Source organism: Sapajus apella, unplaced genomic scaffold (genome assembly GCF_009761245.1).
Source record: "Sapajus apella isolate SASKATOON/1434 unplaced genomic scaffold, GSC_monkey_1.0 scaffold103, whole genome shotgun sequence".
NCBI lineage: Eukaryota > Metazoa > Chordata > Mammalia > Primates > Cebidae > Sapajus > Sapajus apella.
This window is the reverse complement of record NW_022437043.1, coordinates 5,434,117-5,450,139: the sequence shown is the minus strand read 5'-3', so window position 1 is coordinate 5,450,139 and position 16,023 is coordinate 5,434,117. Positions and strand designations below refer to the sequence as shown.

The 16,023-nt window shown below is 53.9% G+C and overlaps 1 protein-coding gene across 6 annotated transcripts; it reads left to right on the top strand.

Annotated features, from left to right (window-relative positions):
• The first annotated feature begins 3,585 nt into the window (after positions 1 to 3,585).
• SLC38A5 (solute carrier family 38 member 5) lies at positions 3,586 to 15,583 on the top strand. Of its 6 annotated transcripts, XM_032258578.1 has the most exons (17): positions 3,598 to 3,684; positions 4,439 to 4,542; positions 5,906 to 5,970; positions 6,057 to 6,132; positions 6,682 to 6,879; positions 6,969 to 7,042; positions 7,579 to 7,671; positions 7,808 to 7,886; positions 10,924 to 11,006; positions 11,622 to 11,680; positions 11,769 to 11,906; positions 12,114 to 12,193; positions 13,100 to 13,200; positions 13,421 to 13,536; positions 14,301 to 14,445; positions 14,538 to 14,641; positions 15,123 to 15,583. In XM_032258578.1, exons 3-17 carry the CDS (start codon positions 5,943 to 5,945, stop codon positions 15,222 to 15,224), a joined length of 1,476 nt encoding a protein of 491 aa, XP_032114469.1. In that variant the 5' UTR covers positions 3,598 to 3,684; positions 4,439 to 4,542; positions 5,906 to 5,942; the 3' UTR covers positions 15,225 to 15,583. The 6 variants fall into 6 exon arrangements, with proteins under 6 accessions (XP_032114472.1, XP_032114469.1, XP_032114470.1 ...); XM_032258581.1 differs by having other exon boundaries at positions 3,586 to 4,542; positions 6,764 to 6,879; positions 15,123 to 15,224; XM_032258579.1 differs by lacking the exons at positions 3,598 to 3,684; positions 4,439 to 4,542 and adding an exon at positions 5,483 to 5,580.
• The last annotated feature ends 440 nt before the right edge of the window (positions 15,584 to 16,023 follow it).

Here is a 16,023-nt window from a genome sequence, read left to right as displayed (position 1 = left end):
ACTTTTAGCAAAGGAACTTGCTTCCTCCAGCAGGGCCGGGGGTTCGGGGGACAGGAGCCAGCCTCTGAACTCTCCAGGATCTTCCCGAAGTAGGGTGTCGGCCTGCAGCTCCCACCCGGCACCCCACTGAGTGTAAAGGTGTCCTCCCCTTGGCCTCCTGGAGAGGTCAAGGAAGAGGGAGCTGCCAGGCCGGCTCTTTCCCGGAGGGGGCATCTTAGCAGTGGGAGAGAAAGAGGGGGGTGGCCCAGGGGCAGGGGACTAGGACTTTGCTGCCCAGGGGCTGCTTTGAGGAAAGGAAGCGACTGGAAAGAGTTACTCCGTGGGGAGCCTGCATGAAAGGACAGATTGGAATCCTATATGCAGCCCAGCAAATGGGACTTGGCTTTCACTGAGAAATCATTAATTCCTTCCACAAATATGTATCGAGCAGTTACTATGTGTCAAACATTGTCTTAAGTGTTTTGCCTGTGGTAATTAATTCAATCATGTCAATAGCCCAGTGAGTTAGGTGTTATTCTGCCCTTGAGGAAGCTGAGAGGCAGTGAGGTTTAGGAACTTGCTTGTTTAGCCACGCAGCTAATAAGTGGCAGGGCTGAGAAAGCTTTTGCTGTTAACTGCTTAACTGTGTCCCTCCCTCCCCTAGATGCTACCGAGCAGTGACCTGTTTTAATCAAAGGTCTCCTTAGAACTGATGAGAACCCCCAAAGTGACTTTTAACAGATTTCACAGGACTCCCAAATGTTAGACGAGGATCTGCTTTACTGAACCAACAAAAACCTTAAATGACCCTGAGAAGAAGCCCTACTTTGATGAACTAACAAAGTGTTCTTATCCCTGGCATGGCCTCAAGGCCTCAGTCCTACTTAAAGACATCTGTTCCTTCTACAACAGGTTCCCCCATGCAGCCAGATCACACTTTCCCTTTGTTTTCCCGCTGCCGGACCGGCTTATGGTGAGCGCCCACTATCTGCAGTGCCCAGAAACTTAGCGGAGCTGTGGGGTTCTTAGAGCTGCACAGAGGTTCGTCTCTCCCCTAGAAGAGTTCCTCTGGCAGAAATAAGAGTAATGGTAATAATACGATATTAGATAAGTGGACTTTATTGAGCACCTACTGTATGCCTGGTAGCCCTCCCTGTGTTGGGCCATGCTGGAAGGCCGGTGGGGGCAGGGCCTGGGAGGGAAGGAGAGCAATCAGAGCAGGAGGCTATGCCAGGGAGGTGGCGAATGGATGCAGAGGGGAGGGGGGTTGTCTATTTATTTTTTTATTTATTTTGTTGAGACGGAGTTTTGTTCTTGTTGCCCAGGCTGGAGTGCAATGGCACGATCTCGGCTCACCGCAATCTCCGCCTCCTGGGTTCAAGCAATCTCCTGCTTCAGCCTCTCGAGTAGCTGGGATTACAGGTGCCCACCACCACACCCAGCTAATTTTTGTATTTTTGGTAGAGATGGGGTTTCACCGTCTTGGCCAGGCTGGTCTCGAACTCCTGACCTCAGGTGATCCGCCCACCTCGGCCTCCCAAAAGTGTTGGGATTACAAGTGTGAGCCACTGCACCCAGCCCATCTATTGCTTTTTTTTTAAATCCAAGATAAGGTATGCTAGTTCTTTGGATGGGACACTTCAGACTTGAAATATGTATACCTGTGTCCCGCCCCCCACCTTTAGCCACGTGGGCCAAGGCCTCTGGTGACAGGTGTCTCTTTCCCTGACCAGCTGGTAGCACAGATGTGTAATGGCTCTGGGTGGGGGAGGGGTATGAGGGGAGAGAGAAATCAGAGTAGATAGGAAAGGAGACAGAGGCAGGAGGAGGCTGGGCAGGGTGTTTGTGTGTGTGTGTGTGTGTGTGTGTGTGTGTGTGTGTGTGTGTGAATACGCTGAATGTATCTCACCTGCCTGTTCTCAGCCACAACCATGCGTATGTGAGCTGCACCTGTGTTTTCCTATGTAACTTGCCTGATTGGTACTGTCTGCCTGAGCAGTTCATCTCTTTGGGGTTGTGTGTGTGTGTTGCTTGGGTATTTGTCTCCTTTGTAATGGTTGTGGGTGATGAGTGTGTCAGAGTACTTGTCCCTCCTATGTGTGTATCTATGTGCACGTGTCTTTCTTTGTGTGTCTGTTGCTGTATTTCTGTCTCTCCTTAGCAAGTGGCTGCAGGTATGTGTGCCCTCGGGGCGTTTCTTCTGGTGCTATGGTATGAGTACTATCTGCTTCTCCTATTTCTTCCTTGTGCAGCTTTCGGTGTGGTTTCTGGATTTCTTCTTTGCAACGATAGTAAGCGTATTCTGCATTCCTGTACTCCGTGTTTGTGTGCTGGTATATGCTTTCCCTGTATGTTTCTTTTCTGACTTGATTTGTGACTAGCTGTGTGTGTACACGGCTGTGTGCAGCCATTTGCTGGAATGCAGTTGTGTGTGTGTGTGCTCGCATGAGAAAGAGAGAGAGAGAGAGAGAGACACTGTGGCTTTTTCTTTTTTATTATTTTTTGGCTCCCCCACAATGTAGACTGTGGCTTTTCTGTTTGTACAATCATGTCAGCCTGTGAGCGCCTCTCTGTGTGACTGGAGCTGTATGCGGTTACATGTGGTCACAAGTGCACATGCAAGTTCACATACACAGAGAAATCATTCTAGGGTTTGAACCTGGAAATTTGCCTCTGGGGCCATCTGAACCTGGATTGTGCGTGTGGGAAAGACCCAGGACCCATGAGCGATGTCATCAGCTGGGTGTAATCGTCTGTGTGCGGCTGTGAGTCTGTGTGTGGCTGTGTGTGTGTGTGATTTGCCTGTTGGTTGTCTTTGGCATGGCTGTGGGTCCACGGGTGATGATGATCAGGAATCTAGAGTGGAAACCTGCATGAGCCTATCCCTGTGTTAGCTGTGCTCTCTGTGAGCGGCTCTGAGCCTGTGGGTGTTGTTAGCTGTAAGATTATCTATTGTCACTCTGTGTGGCCACGTGTGGGACTGTCCCATGAGCCTGTGCTCTTCACGTGCAGTGGTGAGTTTGTGTGTGTTCATGTCTGTCAGTCTTTATTCTCTGTGTGTGGCTGTGAGTCTTTGCTCACCTCTGTGAGTGATGGTGAGTCGGCCCCCATATCTGAGCCCCTCGATGAGACTGTGATTGGGACTGTTGTGTCGCTGCAATCCCTGAGTGTGCAGGAGTCTTTCTCCCGCTGTGGGGAAGTAAACGCCCCATCCCTTGTCCTCCTCCAACTGCGGGTGGGGTGAGGGCATCTAGGCCAGCTTTGAAGCCTCAGCCAGCTCCTGGCCTTTCCGGGAATTCTGTGTTCACTGTGGGGGGTGGGCAGGCGGGCAAGGGGCCCAGACAGAGGCCTCTTGTCCACCTGGGCTTCAAGCAGCCCAGTCGAGGTGGGCCCAGACCCCAAGTCCATCCTGCCTGACATCCTGTAGTGGACACGTGCGTTGTCTTGGACAGGCATGCCTGGAAGGGAGTGAACAGACGGACTCCCATAGAAGACAGATGGACAGATAGATAGTGGGACTTCTCAGGGCTTGGATAAGCCCCACCCCATGCTTGGGGTGGGGTCCAGGACTACAGTGCCCGCCCAGTTTGCAGACAGTGTGAGTTCACAGTCCACATTCCCCACCCAGCCACAAATGCCCTCCCTGCCTCCCTCTGGGGGCCCCCAAGATCTAGGGTCCTCTCGTGACTAGGCTGTCTGCCTGAGGTCTGCCTGGAAGAGCCTGGCTGCTACACCTGCACCTGTCCCCTGCTGTCTCCAGGCCTCTCTGCCTGAATCTGCCTCTGTCTGCCTCTTCTCTTCTGTCCCCTCCAGCTGTCTCTCTGCCTCAATCACTCTCTCTGTCCCTTCATCTGTCTCTGAGGTGGTGTGTCTGGCCCTACCCTCTGTTTGGGGATCTGTCTGGCTCTTTCCCCCACCTCTCTGCCAGCCCGTGTCTCCTGTCTCTGACTGAGCCTCACTGCCTGTTGCCTTTCTGCAGGTGTTTGCACGAGCCTGTCCCTACCTACCTGCCTGTTTCCGAGTCTGCCTGTGGGTCCCTTTCTCCCTGCGGCTGCCCTCGCCTGTCTACCAAGCTCCCCCTGCATCCCCTCCTCCGCCCATCTGTCTTGCTGTTCCTTCTGTGGTCTGTCTGTTCCTGTGTTGTTTCTTGTGCCTGCTTATCTCTCTTTGTAACTTTGTTTCTCCTGCTCTGACTCCTCCTCTCTGTACCTCTTCCTGCCACCGATCCCATTCTGCCCTCTGTCTGCTCTGTGAGTCCATCCCTTCTGTCTGCCTGTCACTCTCTCTAGCCGTGGGTCTACGCCTTCAATCTTTCAGGCCATTTTCCCCGCCACCACGACACAAACAAACCTCTGTTTCCCTCCAAGTGGGTCCAGATAGGGGGCGCCCCTTCTCCACCTCTTCCCCCGCCCAGGGCCAGAAGGAGGGAAGCGAAATTAAAATTAACATTTCTTCTCAGAAAAAAAAAAAAAAAGTACCGCGCCAGAGCAGGAACTGAGTCAGCCGAGAGGGTCCCCGAACCCAAGTCTGAGTTGCCGCCACTTCAGGAACTGAGAGGAGCAGGTGGGTGAGGAGGGAGCGTGGGCTGCTGCGGGGATGGTGTTCCTGGGGGCCCTGAGATCTGAGTAGGGGTCCTGGGAGGGGACTTGAGGTTCCTTGGAGAAATTTTAGCACTTGTGGAGAATGGCATGGCGTGTGTGCGTGGCGGTGTGTGTGTGTGGGTCCTTTTGATACCTTGATCCCAGGAAGTGAATTCAGGTGTCGATGGGAGACCCCAGAGGGTGCTGGTGGCAGGGGATGGGACTCCTTGAGATCCTTCCCTTTCCCAGGAATGGGATTCAGAACTTGGGGAAGGATTTCCTGAGCCACTTTGAGCTCTAACGTGGACCTTGAATGGGGGTTTCTGAGACACCTCCTTCCCAGGGAATAAGCGTGGGGCTGGGGTTTCTCCAGAGATGCTCTACCCATAAGACAGGGCTCCAGGCTCTGGTGGGGATCGCAGAGTCTCCCCCACCCCAGGAAACTCGTTAGGCCACGGGAGGGGGACTTTGATGAAGGTCTCAGAGACAGCTCTTCCTCCGGAGGGGAAATGCAGGCTTGGGCCAGGTTCCTGAGACACCCCACGCCCAGGAAGTTTCTCAAGTCTGGAAGCGTCTCCAAATTGACTGCTGTCAGAAGATGGGTGTTTAAGACTTGCTAGGGGCCTTGGAAAATACCTCTAGCCCCTAGAAGGGGGTTAAATGGGAGTCCCTGGGTCATTTCTATCCTGGGAAGGGGCTCAGTTTGGGGACTTGTCTTTGGTTTCTAGTGAGGATATTCAGAGCTGTGGCAGAGAGCAGTTTGCAGCGTCTGGGGCAGGGGTCTCTGAGTCTGCCCCCCACCCTCAGCCCACTCAACAGGTTGCATCAGCTCTGGGCTCGGGCTTGGGGACCCAGGCAGGAAGGAGGGGGGCGAGGGCATTAGGAGGGGTGGGGCAGCCGGCCGACACGTGTCCCTGCAAGGAGTGAGCCGCCTGGCCACGTGGTGAGGGTGGAGGGAAGTGCGGGGAGGGCGCGGGGGACCAGGGAATGAAAGATACAGACAGCAAGAGAGACAGCGTGTGTGAGTCTGGGGTCTGGGAGGACAGGCTATCCTTTCTCCACATGGTCGGTTCATCTGCCCTGGGGTCCGGCTCTCTCTGGAGCTTTCTGTCTGTCTCGCCCCCACTATTTCTCTCTCACTGGCTTCTTTTCTCTGTGTCTCTCTGAGTAACTGTTGGCTTCTCTCCTTCTCTGATTCTTCATTCTCGCTCATCTCTTTCTCTGTTGGCCTGCTTCCATTTCTATCCCTGTCTGTTCCTGCTCCCCTGCCCCATCCTTTTCTCCCTCTTTCTGTCAGTCTCTATGGGGCTCCCCTCCCCCCTTCTTCAGCTCCCCTCACTTTGCAGCACCCCAATAGGATGGAACTGCAGGATCCAAAGATGAATGGAGCCCTCCCTTCAGATGCTGTGGGGTGAGTCAGGGGTCCAAGGAGGTGGGCTCAGGGGTCAGGGGTCAGGGTTACCCTTTTATCAGCTTCCATTTCCCTGCCCTATCCAGCTACAGGCAGGAACGTGAAGGCTTCTTGGCCAGTCGTGGTCCTGCTCCTGGGAGCAAGCCAGTCCAGTTCATGGATGTGAGTGGCCCCACAGGATCTGGCCCGGTGGCACCTTCCCCAGCTAATCTCCTCCCTGCTCTGCTCCCTCTTCCCCACTCCTCCTCCCTGCTGTTCCCCTGCCCAGCTATCTCCCCACCGCAGCTACGCACTCGTCGGTCCTCCCCTCTCCAAATACTCCTTTTCCCCAGATATGCCCTTTCTAGCTCTCTCCCTGGCCTTGCTTCTCTGCCCACGCTGTTCCGCCCAGTGGCTGCCCTTCCCAGCTACTCCCCTCCCCCTATTCTTCCTCCTCCAGCACTCCCCATCCTCAGCCCATCCCCACCCCCAGCGTCTCCCCTCCCCAGCTGTTTTGCCTCTGGTGGCTGCTTCACCCTCCCCTGGTCCTCTCTGTCCACTTCCAGCGGCTCCCTCCAAAGTTTGTCCTAGTTTTCCCCTTCCCAGCTCTTCTCTTCGCAGCCTCTTCCATCTTCAACTCTTCTTCCCTGCTAGCCTCTTCCCTCCTCAGATGGTCTCTCCTTGACTTCTCTCCACCCCGGCTTCTCTCCACCCCGCTTGCTTCTTCTCCAGTCTTTCCCTGGCCCTGGCATCATTGGTCTCCTACCCAGTGCCCCCTCCCAATGTGTGCCCGGGCTTTGCTCCTTGCGTGCAGTTCGAGGGGAAGACATCATTTGGAATGTCAGTGTTCAACCTCAGCAACGCCATCATGGGCAGCGGCATCCTGGGGCTGGCCTATGCCATGGCCCACACAGGGGTCATCTTCTTCCTGTGAGTCCACAGGTGGCCTGCGGGGCCAGTGGTGTTGCGGGGTGGGTGGGAGGCCTGCGGCCAGGTCTGAGCTGTGCCACCTGCCGCAGGGCCCTGCTGCTGTGCATTGCTCTTCTGTCGTCCTACTCCATCCACCTCCTGCTGACCTGCGCTGGTATTGTAGGTGAGACTCAGAGCCTGCATCTCAGTCCCCACAAAGCCCCTTTGGACCCCAGACTCTGGACCCGCATCCAGACCTCAACCCAGACCTTGGGCCCCAGACCCCAAACCCAATTCCTTGACTGCAGAACCCAGATCCTGGACCCAGCACCCCAGAATCCACCCCCAGATGACTACACTCCACCTCTAACCCCACTCCTCAGTCACCAGACCCCCTGTAACCTGGAAGCCAGCCCCACAACCTTGAGATCCCCCAAATCTCAGCCCCCGGTTCCCCAGCTCCCACCATGGTCCCAGTCCATAGTCTGGCTCAGAGACCCCTTATTCTCACCTCCGGCCTTCATCCATTTCCCTGGCCTCAGATCCCACCTCCCAGAGTCTGCCCCCAAACTCAACCCCAACTGCTTACCCCCCACCTCCAGCCTCCATCAGTCAAACCTGGTTCCCCTAAGCCCTAGCTCCCCAGCTCCCAGGCCCTCTGGACTGCACCCCTGGCCTGGCCTCCTGGACCTACAACCTGTTCCTGCCTTCCCCCGCTAGGCATCCGAGCCTATGAGCAGCTGGGACAGAGGGCATTCGGGCCTGCGGGGAAGGTAGTGGTGGCCGCGGTCATCTGCCTGCACAATGTTGGGGGTGAGGACTATGGGAGGTGGGGGTCCGCTTGTGGGAAGGGGGTGGAGTGAGGTGGGCTTCCCTAGGCTGGGCTGGGGAAGATGGGGTGGGGGCATGACGAGAATCCTTCTACTTATACCTCCCCCACCCGCACCAGCCATGTCCAGTTACCTGTTCATCATCAAATCTGAGCTCCCCCTGGTTATCAGCGCCTTCCTGTACATGGACCCCGCGGAGTGAGTGAGCAACACCCCTTGGCTGGCCTGCAGCCCCTTGACTCTGCCTGCAAGGCCCGGCCGGTATTTTCAGTGCTGTGTGTGCAGCTGGCTCCCAGATGTTCCAGTTTGAGATGGCTGGGCAGGCCACTTGGGTCAGACTGATTCCTCTGCGTGACTGTTGCTCAGACCACAGGAGTCTAGTTGACCGTGTGCTGATTTTGTGACTTATTTTGGCTGCTTCTGGCTGGAGGCTGACTCTTTACGTCCAGTTTACTCTGCTGCTGACCACGTGTGTGTGAATGTACATAGCTGGTGGACTCAGACTCTGCCTGTGGGTTTGACTCCGTGTCTGCTGTGCTGGCTGATTCTCTCGGGCTGGCTTTGTAATTGATTACAGCTGTGTCCCGTATACTGTGATTCCAACCATATGTGTCTGACACTCGGTCACTCTGACTTCCCCGTCCAGCTGATTGTTTGAGCTTGATCCTAGGTTCATTTGGCTGAATCTGTCTAGCTACAAGTGTACGATCGCTGACTCCAACATATGCTGTGGTATCAACTATATGTGACTCACTCTGACTGTATGTGTCCAGCCAACTCCATCTCTGATTTGGTGGCTGTTCTGGTAAATTATCTTTGCTCTGTGAGTGTGTGTGTGTGTGTGTGTGTGTGTGTGTGTGTGTGTGTGTGTGAGATTCCTGACTGCCGATGTGTCCTCTGTATTATGGTTGCAACCATGTATGCTGGGCTGTTCTGATTATGTATCCGGCTGACTGTGTGTGAGTCTGGATCCACTGCGCTGGCTCAGTCTGTGTGGGGGTGTGTGCATGATGGGACTCCAGCAGGGCTAGTGTGTATGCACAGTGTGCTGCAGTGCTTGTGCTTCAGCTGCACGTGTGTAACTCTCTGTGTGTGTTTTAGGCACAGCTCTGTGTGTCCAGTGGCTAACCTTGCCTCTGGTCCCATGGACTTTACATAGTGCATAGTTGTGTCTCTGGTTTTGTCAGTCTGACTCTGGGTTAGTTGGTCTCTGTGTCAGTCTGACAGGTTCTTTTTTTCTTTTTTGAGTCTCGCTCTGTGGCCCAGGCTGGAGTGCAGTGGCATGATCTTGGCTCACTATCACTTCTGCCTCCCGGGTTCAAGTGATTCTCCTGCCTCAGCCTCATGAGTAGCTGGGATTATAGGTGTGTACCACTATGCCCAGCTAATTATTTTATTTTATTTTTTTGAGACAGAGTCTTACTCTGTTGCCCAGGCTGGAGTGAAGCGGTGCCATCTTGGCTCACTGCAACCTCCACCTTCCAGGTTCAAGCGACCCTTCCACCTTGGCCTCCCAAGTAGCTGGGAGTACAGGTGCCTGCCACCACGCCTGGCTAATTTTTGTATTTTTAGTAGAGACGGGGTTTCGCCATGTTGGCCAGGCTCATCTTGAACTCCTGACCTCAGGTGATCAGCCCACCTCAGCCTCCCGAGTTGCTGGGATTACAGGCATGAGCCGCTGCACCCGGCCAGTCTGACAATTTTAACTAAGTGCTTGACTTTTATTGTCTGTGTGTATCCTTTAAGATCTTTGGCTTGATTCTGAGAACACTAGGTAGCTGACAGTGTGACCAGACATGTGTCATTATTATAGTTAGCTCCCATTGGTTTATTTCTGTGTAACTGTGTATGAGATAGAAAGAGACTGTGTGAATGCCTAGAACGCAGGCATTCGATCAAGTTCTTTTGAATGTGTGAGCAGTTGTTTAGCTGATTCTGTCTTAACTGACTCTTGCCTGGTCACCTTCCTCCAACATCTGTACAGATTCCACCCTTTCTCAGAGCTTGGTTCTAACAGTTTGGCCAGCTGGTTGATTTCATTTCTATTTCATTCTTTCTTTAGCTGTATGGCCAAATCAGTCCACAGGCATACTTTCAGGCATCCAACAAATCTTGAGCTGTTCAAACAAGCATGCGTTTCTGACTTTTTCATTGACTCTGCATCGTGGCTTGTCTACTGGATCATCAGACTGTTGCTCTACCTGTCAAACATACCACGATCATGACTCACTTTCTTTGTGTCTGGCACGTTGTATTGGACTGATTTTCCTTTCTTTTCTCTTCTTTCCTTTTTTTGAGATGGAGTCTTGCTCTGTAGCCCAGGCTGCAGTGCAGTGGCTCGATCTCGGCTCACTACAACCTCCGCCTCCCGGGACCTGGTTCAAGCAATTCTCCTGCCTCAGCCTCCTGAGTAGCTGGGATTACAGGCATGCACCACCATGCCCAGCTAATTTTTGTATTTTTAGTAGACACGGGTTTTGTCATGTTGGCCAGACTGGTCTTGAACTCTTGACCTGGTGATCCTCCTGCCTTAGCCTCCCAAAGTGCTGGGATGACAGGCCTGAGCCACTGCGCCTGGCCGTGACTTTCTTTTTCTTTCTTTCTTTTTTTTTTGAGACAGCATCTCGATCTGTCTCCCAGGCTTCAGTGCAATGGCACGATGTTGGCTCACTGCAACCTCCGCCTCCTGGGTTCAAGTGATTCTCCTACCTCAGCCTCTTGAGTAGCTGGAATTGCAGGCGCGTGCTACCACACCAGGCTGATTTTTTATATTTTTGTAGAAATGGGGTTTCACCATGTTGGCGAGGCTTGTATTGAACTCCTGACCTCAGGTGATCCACCTGCCTCAGCCTCCCAAAGTGCTGGGATTACAGGCGTGAGCCACTGCACCTGGCCTGGACTGAATTTCACATTGAATCTGACCAATTTGGGTTGTTTGACCCTCTGGTTGTACATCCACTCGTGAAGTCTGATGGCAAGTTTTGTCCAGCTGAGTATGTGTTTTTAGCTGTGTCCCACCGACGGTATCTGACAATCTCATCGTCAGCCTGTTTTTGTCAACCCTATTGTGCCATTTGTCACTGTAACCACCTGAATGACTTCTCACAGCTGAGGTTGTCAGCTTAACTCTCCTGACTTAAGGCAGAAAGCTGTCTGACCGGCTGTCTTCTATGAGTGTCTGCCTGACAGTTTCCTTTGGCTGGCAGCTAGGCACTGTGTCTTCCTGTCTTTCTAGGGACTGGTTCTTGGAGGGGAGCCACCTCATCATCATTGTCAGTGTGTTAATCATCCTGCCCCTGGCCCTCATGAAACACTTGGGTAAGAGGCTCCCTGGGTTGGGCATTGGATAGCGGGATTAGACAGAAGGAGCCAGACTGAGAAAACCCCCATTCATTGTCAAGGGCTGCAGAACACCAGGAGAGAGCTTATTTGATGTGGGCTTTAACAGATTAGTAGGAGTTTGCTATGGTTTGCTATGGAGGGGAGGCTTTTGTGGGTGGAAGTAGAAGCCTATGCAAAGGTAATTACGGTGGGCAGACCTTGAAGGCCAGACTAGGTGTTTGGAGTTCACTGTTGGGGGGGGATCCATTGATTTCTTTTTTTTTCTTTTTTTTTCTTTTTGAGACAAAGTCTCGCTCTGTCACCAGGCTGGAGTGCAGTGGTGCTATCTCGGCTCACTGAAACCTCCACCTACCGGGTTCAAGCGATTTTCCTGCCTCAGTCCCCCTAGTAGCTGGGACTACAGGCATGTGCCACCACACCCAGCTAATTTTTGCATTTTTAGTAGAGACGGGGTTTCGCCATGTTGGCCAGGCTGGTCTTGAACTCCTGACCTCAGGTGATCCACCTGCGTCAGCCTCCCAAAGTGCTGGGATTACAGGCATAAGCCACTGCGCTGGGTCGATTTCTGAGACTCTGTTTTGCCCCTCTTAGGCTACTTGGGGTACACCAGTGGTCTGTCCCTGACCTGCATGCTGTTTTTCCTTGTTTCGGTGAGTCACAGAGAAGTGGGGAGAGAGTTTGGGACATTGGAACGTAGCCTCCCCCATGACCTGGCTTCTCTGCTGCCCCCATCCTTAGGTCATCTACAAGAAGTTCGAGTTTGGCTGTGCTGTAGGCCGCAACGAAACAGCAATGGAGAGTGAAGCTCCTGTGGGACTCCCCAACCAAGGGCTCAACAGCAGCTGTGAGGCCCAGATGTTCACAGTTGACTCACAGGTATGTGTGCAGGCATGTAGGAGGTTGCAGCACACTCAGGCCCTCTGGTTCTGTCACACAGAACATCCTGCTCAGAGTGGAGCTGGATATTGGACATTGGGAGCTTCTGTGTGTCTGTTATGGAGGGCGATGACGGGGTGGGGGGGGATGGGGAGAAGGGGATGGACCACTGTGGGCTCTAATCCCAGGTATTCTGGAATTCCCTAGATGTCCTACACAGTGCCCATTATGGCTTTTGCCTTCGTCTGCCACCCTGAGGTGCTGCCCATCTATACGGAGCTCTGCCGGTGAGTGGGCGGGCAAGTGGGCCTGCATGTTGGGGAGCAGGTGCAGCGGTAACCAGAATGTCTGACACTCCCTCCAGTAGTCCTGGGGCTGTAGCTTGGCGGAAGCTAGGTTGTGCCATGGGAAGAGTTTGGGGGACTTGAGTCTTGGGGAGCTCAGGGTAGTGACTGTTTGCTGATCAGGGCTTAAGTAAAAATGTGGATGGGCAGAGTTGGGAAGCAGAGATCAGATGATCAGATGGAGGGAGTGATATGCATGGCTGGTGGTATGGGGATGGGGAGGTACGGACAGACAGAGGGGGAGGCAGGGATGCTATGATGGGGTTTGTGTGGATGATCAGACAGAGGGACAGCATGGATGGTCAGATGGAAGAGGCAGTGGCAGGCTGGGTGCACTGGCTCACGCCTGTAATCCCAGCACTGTGGGAGGCCGAGGCAGGCGGATCACCTGAGGTCAGGAGTTTGAGACCAGCCTGACCAACATGGAGAAACCCTGTCTCTACTAAAAATACAAAAAATTAGCCGGGCGTGGTGGTGCATGCCTGTAATCCCAGCTACTCGGGAGGCTGAGGCAGGAGCATAGCTTCAACCTGGGAGTTGAAGGTTGCGGTGAGCTGAGATTGCGCCATTGTACTCCAGCCTGGGCAACAAGAGAGAGACTTTGTCTCAAAAATAAAAAAAAGGAAGAGGCAGTAGCAGTCAAATGCAGAGCAGAGATGGTCATATGGGGAGAGATATGGATGGTCAGGAGGGGGGTTTTGGCTAGTCACAGGGTAGACAGAGATGGGTGTGTACCAGCTGAATGTCAGTCTGGGAGAAGGGGATTCTGGAGGGTGGAAGCTGGCTTTGAGAGACCTCGGCCAAGTCCCAGAGTCTGGGCATGACAGTTGCACAACCTCTACACTTCAGGCCCTCCCAGCGCAGGATGCAGGCCGTGGCCAATGTGTCTATTGGGTCCATGTTCTGTATGTATGGGCTCACAGCGACCTTTGGATACCTCACCTTCTACAGTGAGTGGGGCTGGGGGGAGGGCTGGGGGGAGGGGGAAGGCCTAGGGCAGGAGCCTCTGAGCCCTTTCCTTCTGTGACATGGACCTGTCAGTTTCCAAAGGGAAGGTGTGCCTCACTTGTGTGGATTTTGTCACTGTGCATGTATGTATGGGTTTCTGGGGCATTGGTCCTGGTACTCTTGCCAAATCTTGCATCCCACATCCCCTGTCCCATGGCCCAGGTAGCGTGGAGGCAGAGATGCTGCACATGTACAGCCGGAAGGACCCACTCATCCTCTGCGTGCGCCTGGCCGTGCTGCTCGCTGTGACCCTCACTGTGCCAGTTGTGCTGTTCCCTGTGCGTGGGGCCCATGGGGCAGAGGGACATGGATGGATGGGTAGAGGGCATAGGATGCGTGGGTGGAGACTGGAGACAGGAGTGGATGGATGGATAGATGAATGAGGCAAGGATGGACAGACAGGAAAGGGCAGCGTTGTCAGATGGACAGAGACGGCAAAAATTGATGGTCAGACAGAAGCAGGAGGACATAGCAGGAAAAAGAGGGTCAGGGTACAGCGTACTCAGTTGGAGGGAGGAGGCACAGATGGATGGCTAGACAGAAGAGGGAGGCAGGAAGGGTCAGTTGGGGGGTAGAATGAAGAAACAGGAATGGAGAGAAAGGGTGGAGGCTGAAGTGGTGGGATGTAGGAGGGACAAGGCTCTGAAATGGGGAGGTGGAACTAATTAGACAAAGGAGGGAAGTAGAGGTCAGATGGGGAGAGGCAGGGAGCTCAGACAGGGTAGAAGGACGGGTAGATGGTCAGACAGAAGAGGAGACGAAGATGGTCAGCTAGAGGAGGAGGCGGGGATTTCAGACAGTGGGTGGAAGTGCCGATTGGTGTTCAGACAGAAGGAAGAGACGTGGATTGTCAGAGGATGGAGGGAGGAAGCCCGTTCAGAAGATGGAGACACAGATGCTGGGTTAGGCAGGGTGGAGCCATAGACAGTCAGAGGGAGGGGAAATCAGGGATCGAAGACGAGGTAGAGCTAAAGACAGATGATCACTTGGAAGGGAGCAGCACTTGGGTCCTGACTTCTGTCCCATCCTACTCTGGCCACAGATCCGCCGGGCCCTGCAGCAGCTGCTTTTCCCAGGCAAGGCCTTCAGCTGGCTGCGACATGTGGCCATAGCTCTGATCCTGCTTGTTTTGGTCAATGTCCTTGTCATCTATGTGCCGACCATCCGGGATATCTTTGGAGTTATCGGTCAGTATCCCTCACCCCAGACCTATACTCCATCTAATATGGGCTTTGTACCCAAGTCAGGTTGACTCCTGTTCCTTCTTCTTGTCCTCCAGGGTCCACCTCAGCCCCCAGCCTCATCTTCATCCTCCCCAGCATCTTCTACCTCCGCATTGTACCCTCTGAAGTGGAGCCTTTCTTATCCTGGCCCAAGATCCGGGTAAGCATTCCAGGGCAGAGCTAGGGAGAGAGGGAGCACTCCAAGATGGCTGGAGGTGAAAGGGACATGGAGAGGAGGGGCTGGGAGAGCATCTGAAAAAATGGTCTGGAAGAATGAAGGTGATTGTCTTAGGAAGGGGCAGAGGAGACAGCACCAGCAGGGTCTGGGAAGACAGGGAGCACTCAAACAGGGGCTGGCATAGAGGGAGGATTCTCCAGACAGATGGAAGGAGCACTATTGGGAAGAGAGCTTGGAGCACTTTCAAGAAGAAGGATGGAGGAATGTACTTTCTCATGGGTTCTGGGAAGATGGAAGGAGGACTCACAGGAAGGGGCTAGTTGTAAGGAAGGAGAGGGCACACAGAGGAGGGTCAGGAATGGATAGAGCACTCTCTGAAGGAGGTGGAAGACTTGAGAACATTCTCAGAAGGCATTTGGGTGAGGTGTCCCAACTGGCCCCATCTTGTCTCTCTGGCCCACAGGCCCTGTGCTTTGGAGTCCTGGGAGTCCTCTTCATGGCCGTCAGTCTAGGCTTTATGTTTGCCAACTGGGCCACAGGCCAGAGCCGCATGTCTGGACACTGACCAGGCCCTGCTGGCCCGGGTCCTCGTGCGCATGCACATGGAGGGGTCGGGGCTGCTCCCTAGGGTCCCTCCGTGGAGGTGGCTGGTTCCCATGAATGTGGTTGTCAGAGGCAGGGGACAGCAGAGGCTGCAGACTGGCCCACTTCCCTCCTCCCCAGGGATGCCAAGCTTCGATCATGGCCCTAATCCCAACCCCAACCCCACAAGAGGAGGAGGAGGAAGAAGAAGAGGAGGATGCCAGGTCCTGGCAGAGCCTTTGCCTAGCCCAGTCCTCTCTGCCTCCTCCTGGCTGAAGCCATTTGTCAGGATTACCCTTGGGCCAAAGCGGAAAAATAAAGATGTTGAGATACAACTCTGGACTCAGCCTTCTGATCTTTCTCTTGAGACTTGGTGGTGGAGCCTGCTGGAGTCCAGGCTGGAGCACACTGAAACCCTGCGAGTCGGACAGTGTCTGCTCATGCGCTCACTCCCTTCACTTTTCCAGTAACCTGCCACTCAACTTCACATATCACTCACTTGGCCAGGAGCAGTAACACACGCCTATAATCCCAGCACTTTGGGAAGTCAAGGCAGGCAGATCACCTGAAGTCACGAGTTTGAGACCAACCTGTCCATGGCAAAACCTCGTCTACTAAAAAATACTAAAATTAGCTGGGCGAGATGGTGTGTGCCTATAGTCCCAGATACTTGGGAGGCTGAGGCAAGAGAATTGCTTGAACCCGGGAGGCGGAGGTTGCAGTGAGCCAAGATCATGCCACTGCACTCCAGCCTGGGCAACACAGTGAGACTCCATCTCACA

Bases quoted from the DNA above. Each gene is read 5' to 3' on its own strand.
- SLC38A5 (XM_032258578.1), top strand. From the start codon at position 5,943: ATGGAGCCCTCCCTTCAGATGCTGTGGG. The intron at 11,907-12,113 runs GTATGTGTGCAG...GGAATTCCCTAG, and splicing joins TGTTCACAGTTGACTCACAG to ATGTCCTACACAGTGCCCAT. The intron at 14,446-14,537 runs GTCAGTATCCCT...CTTGTCCTCCAG, and splicing joins GGATATCTTTGGAGTTATCG to GGTCCACCTCAGCCCCCAGC.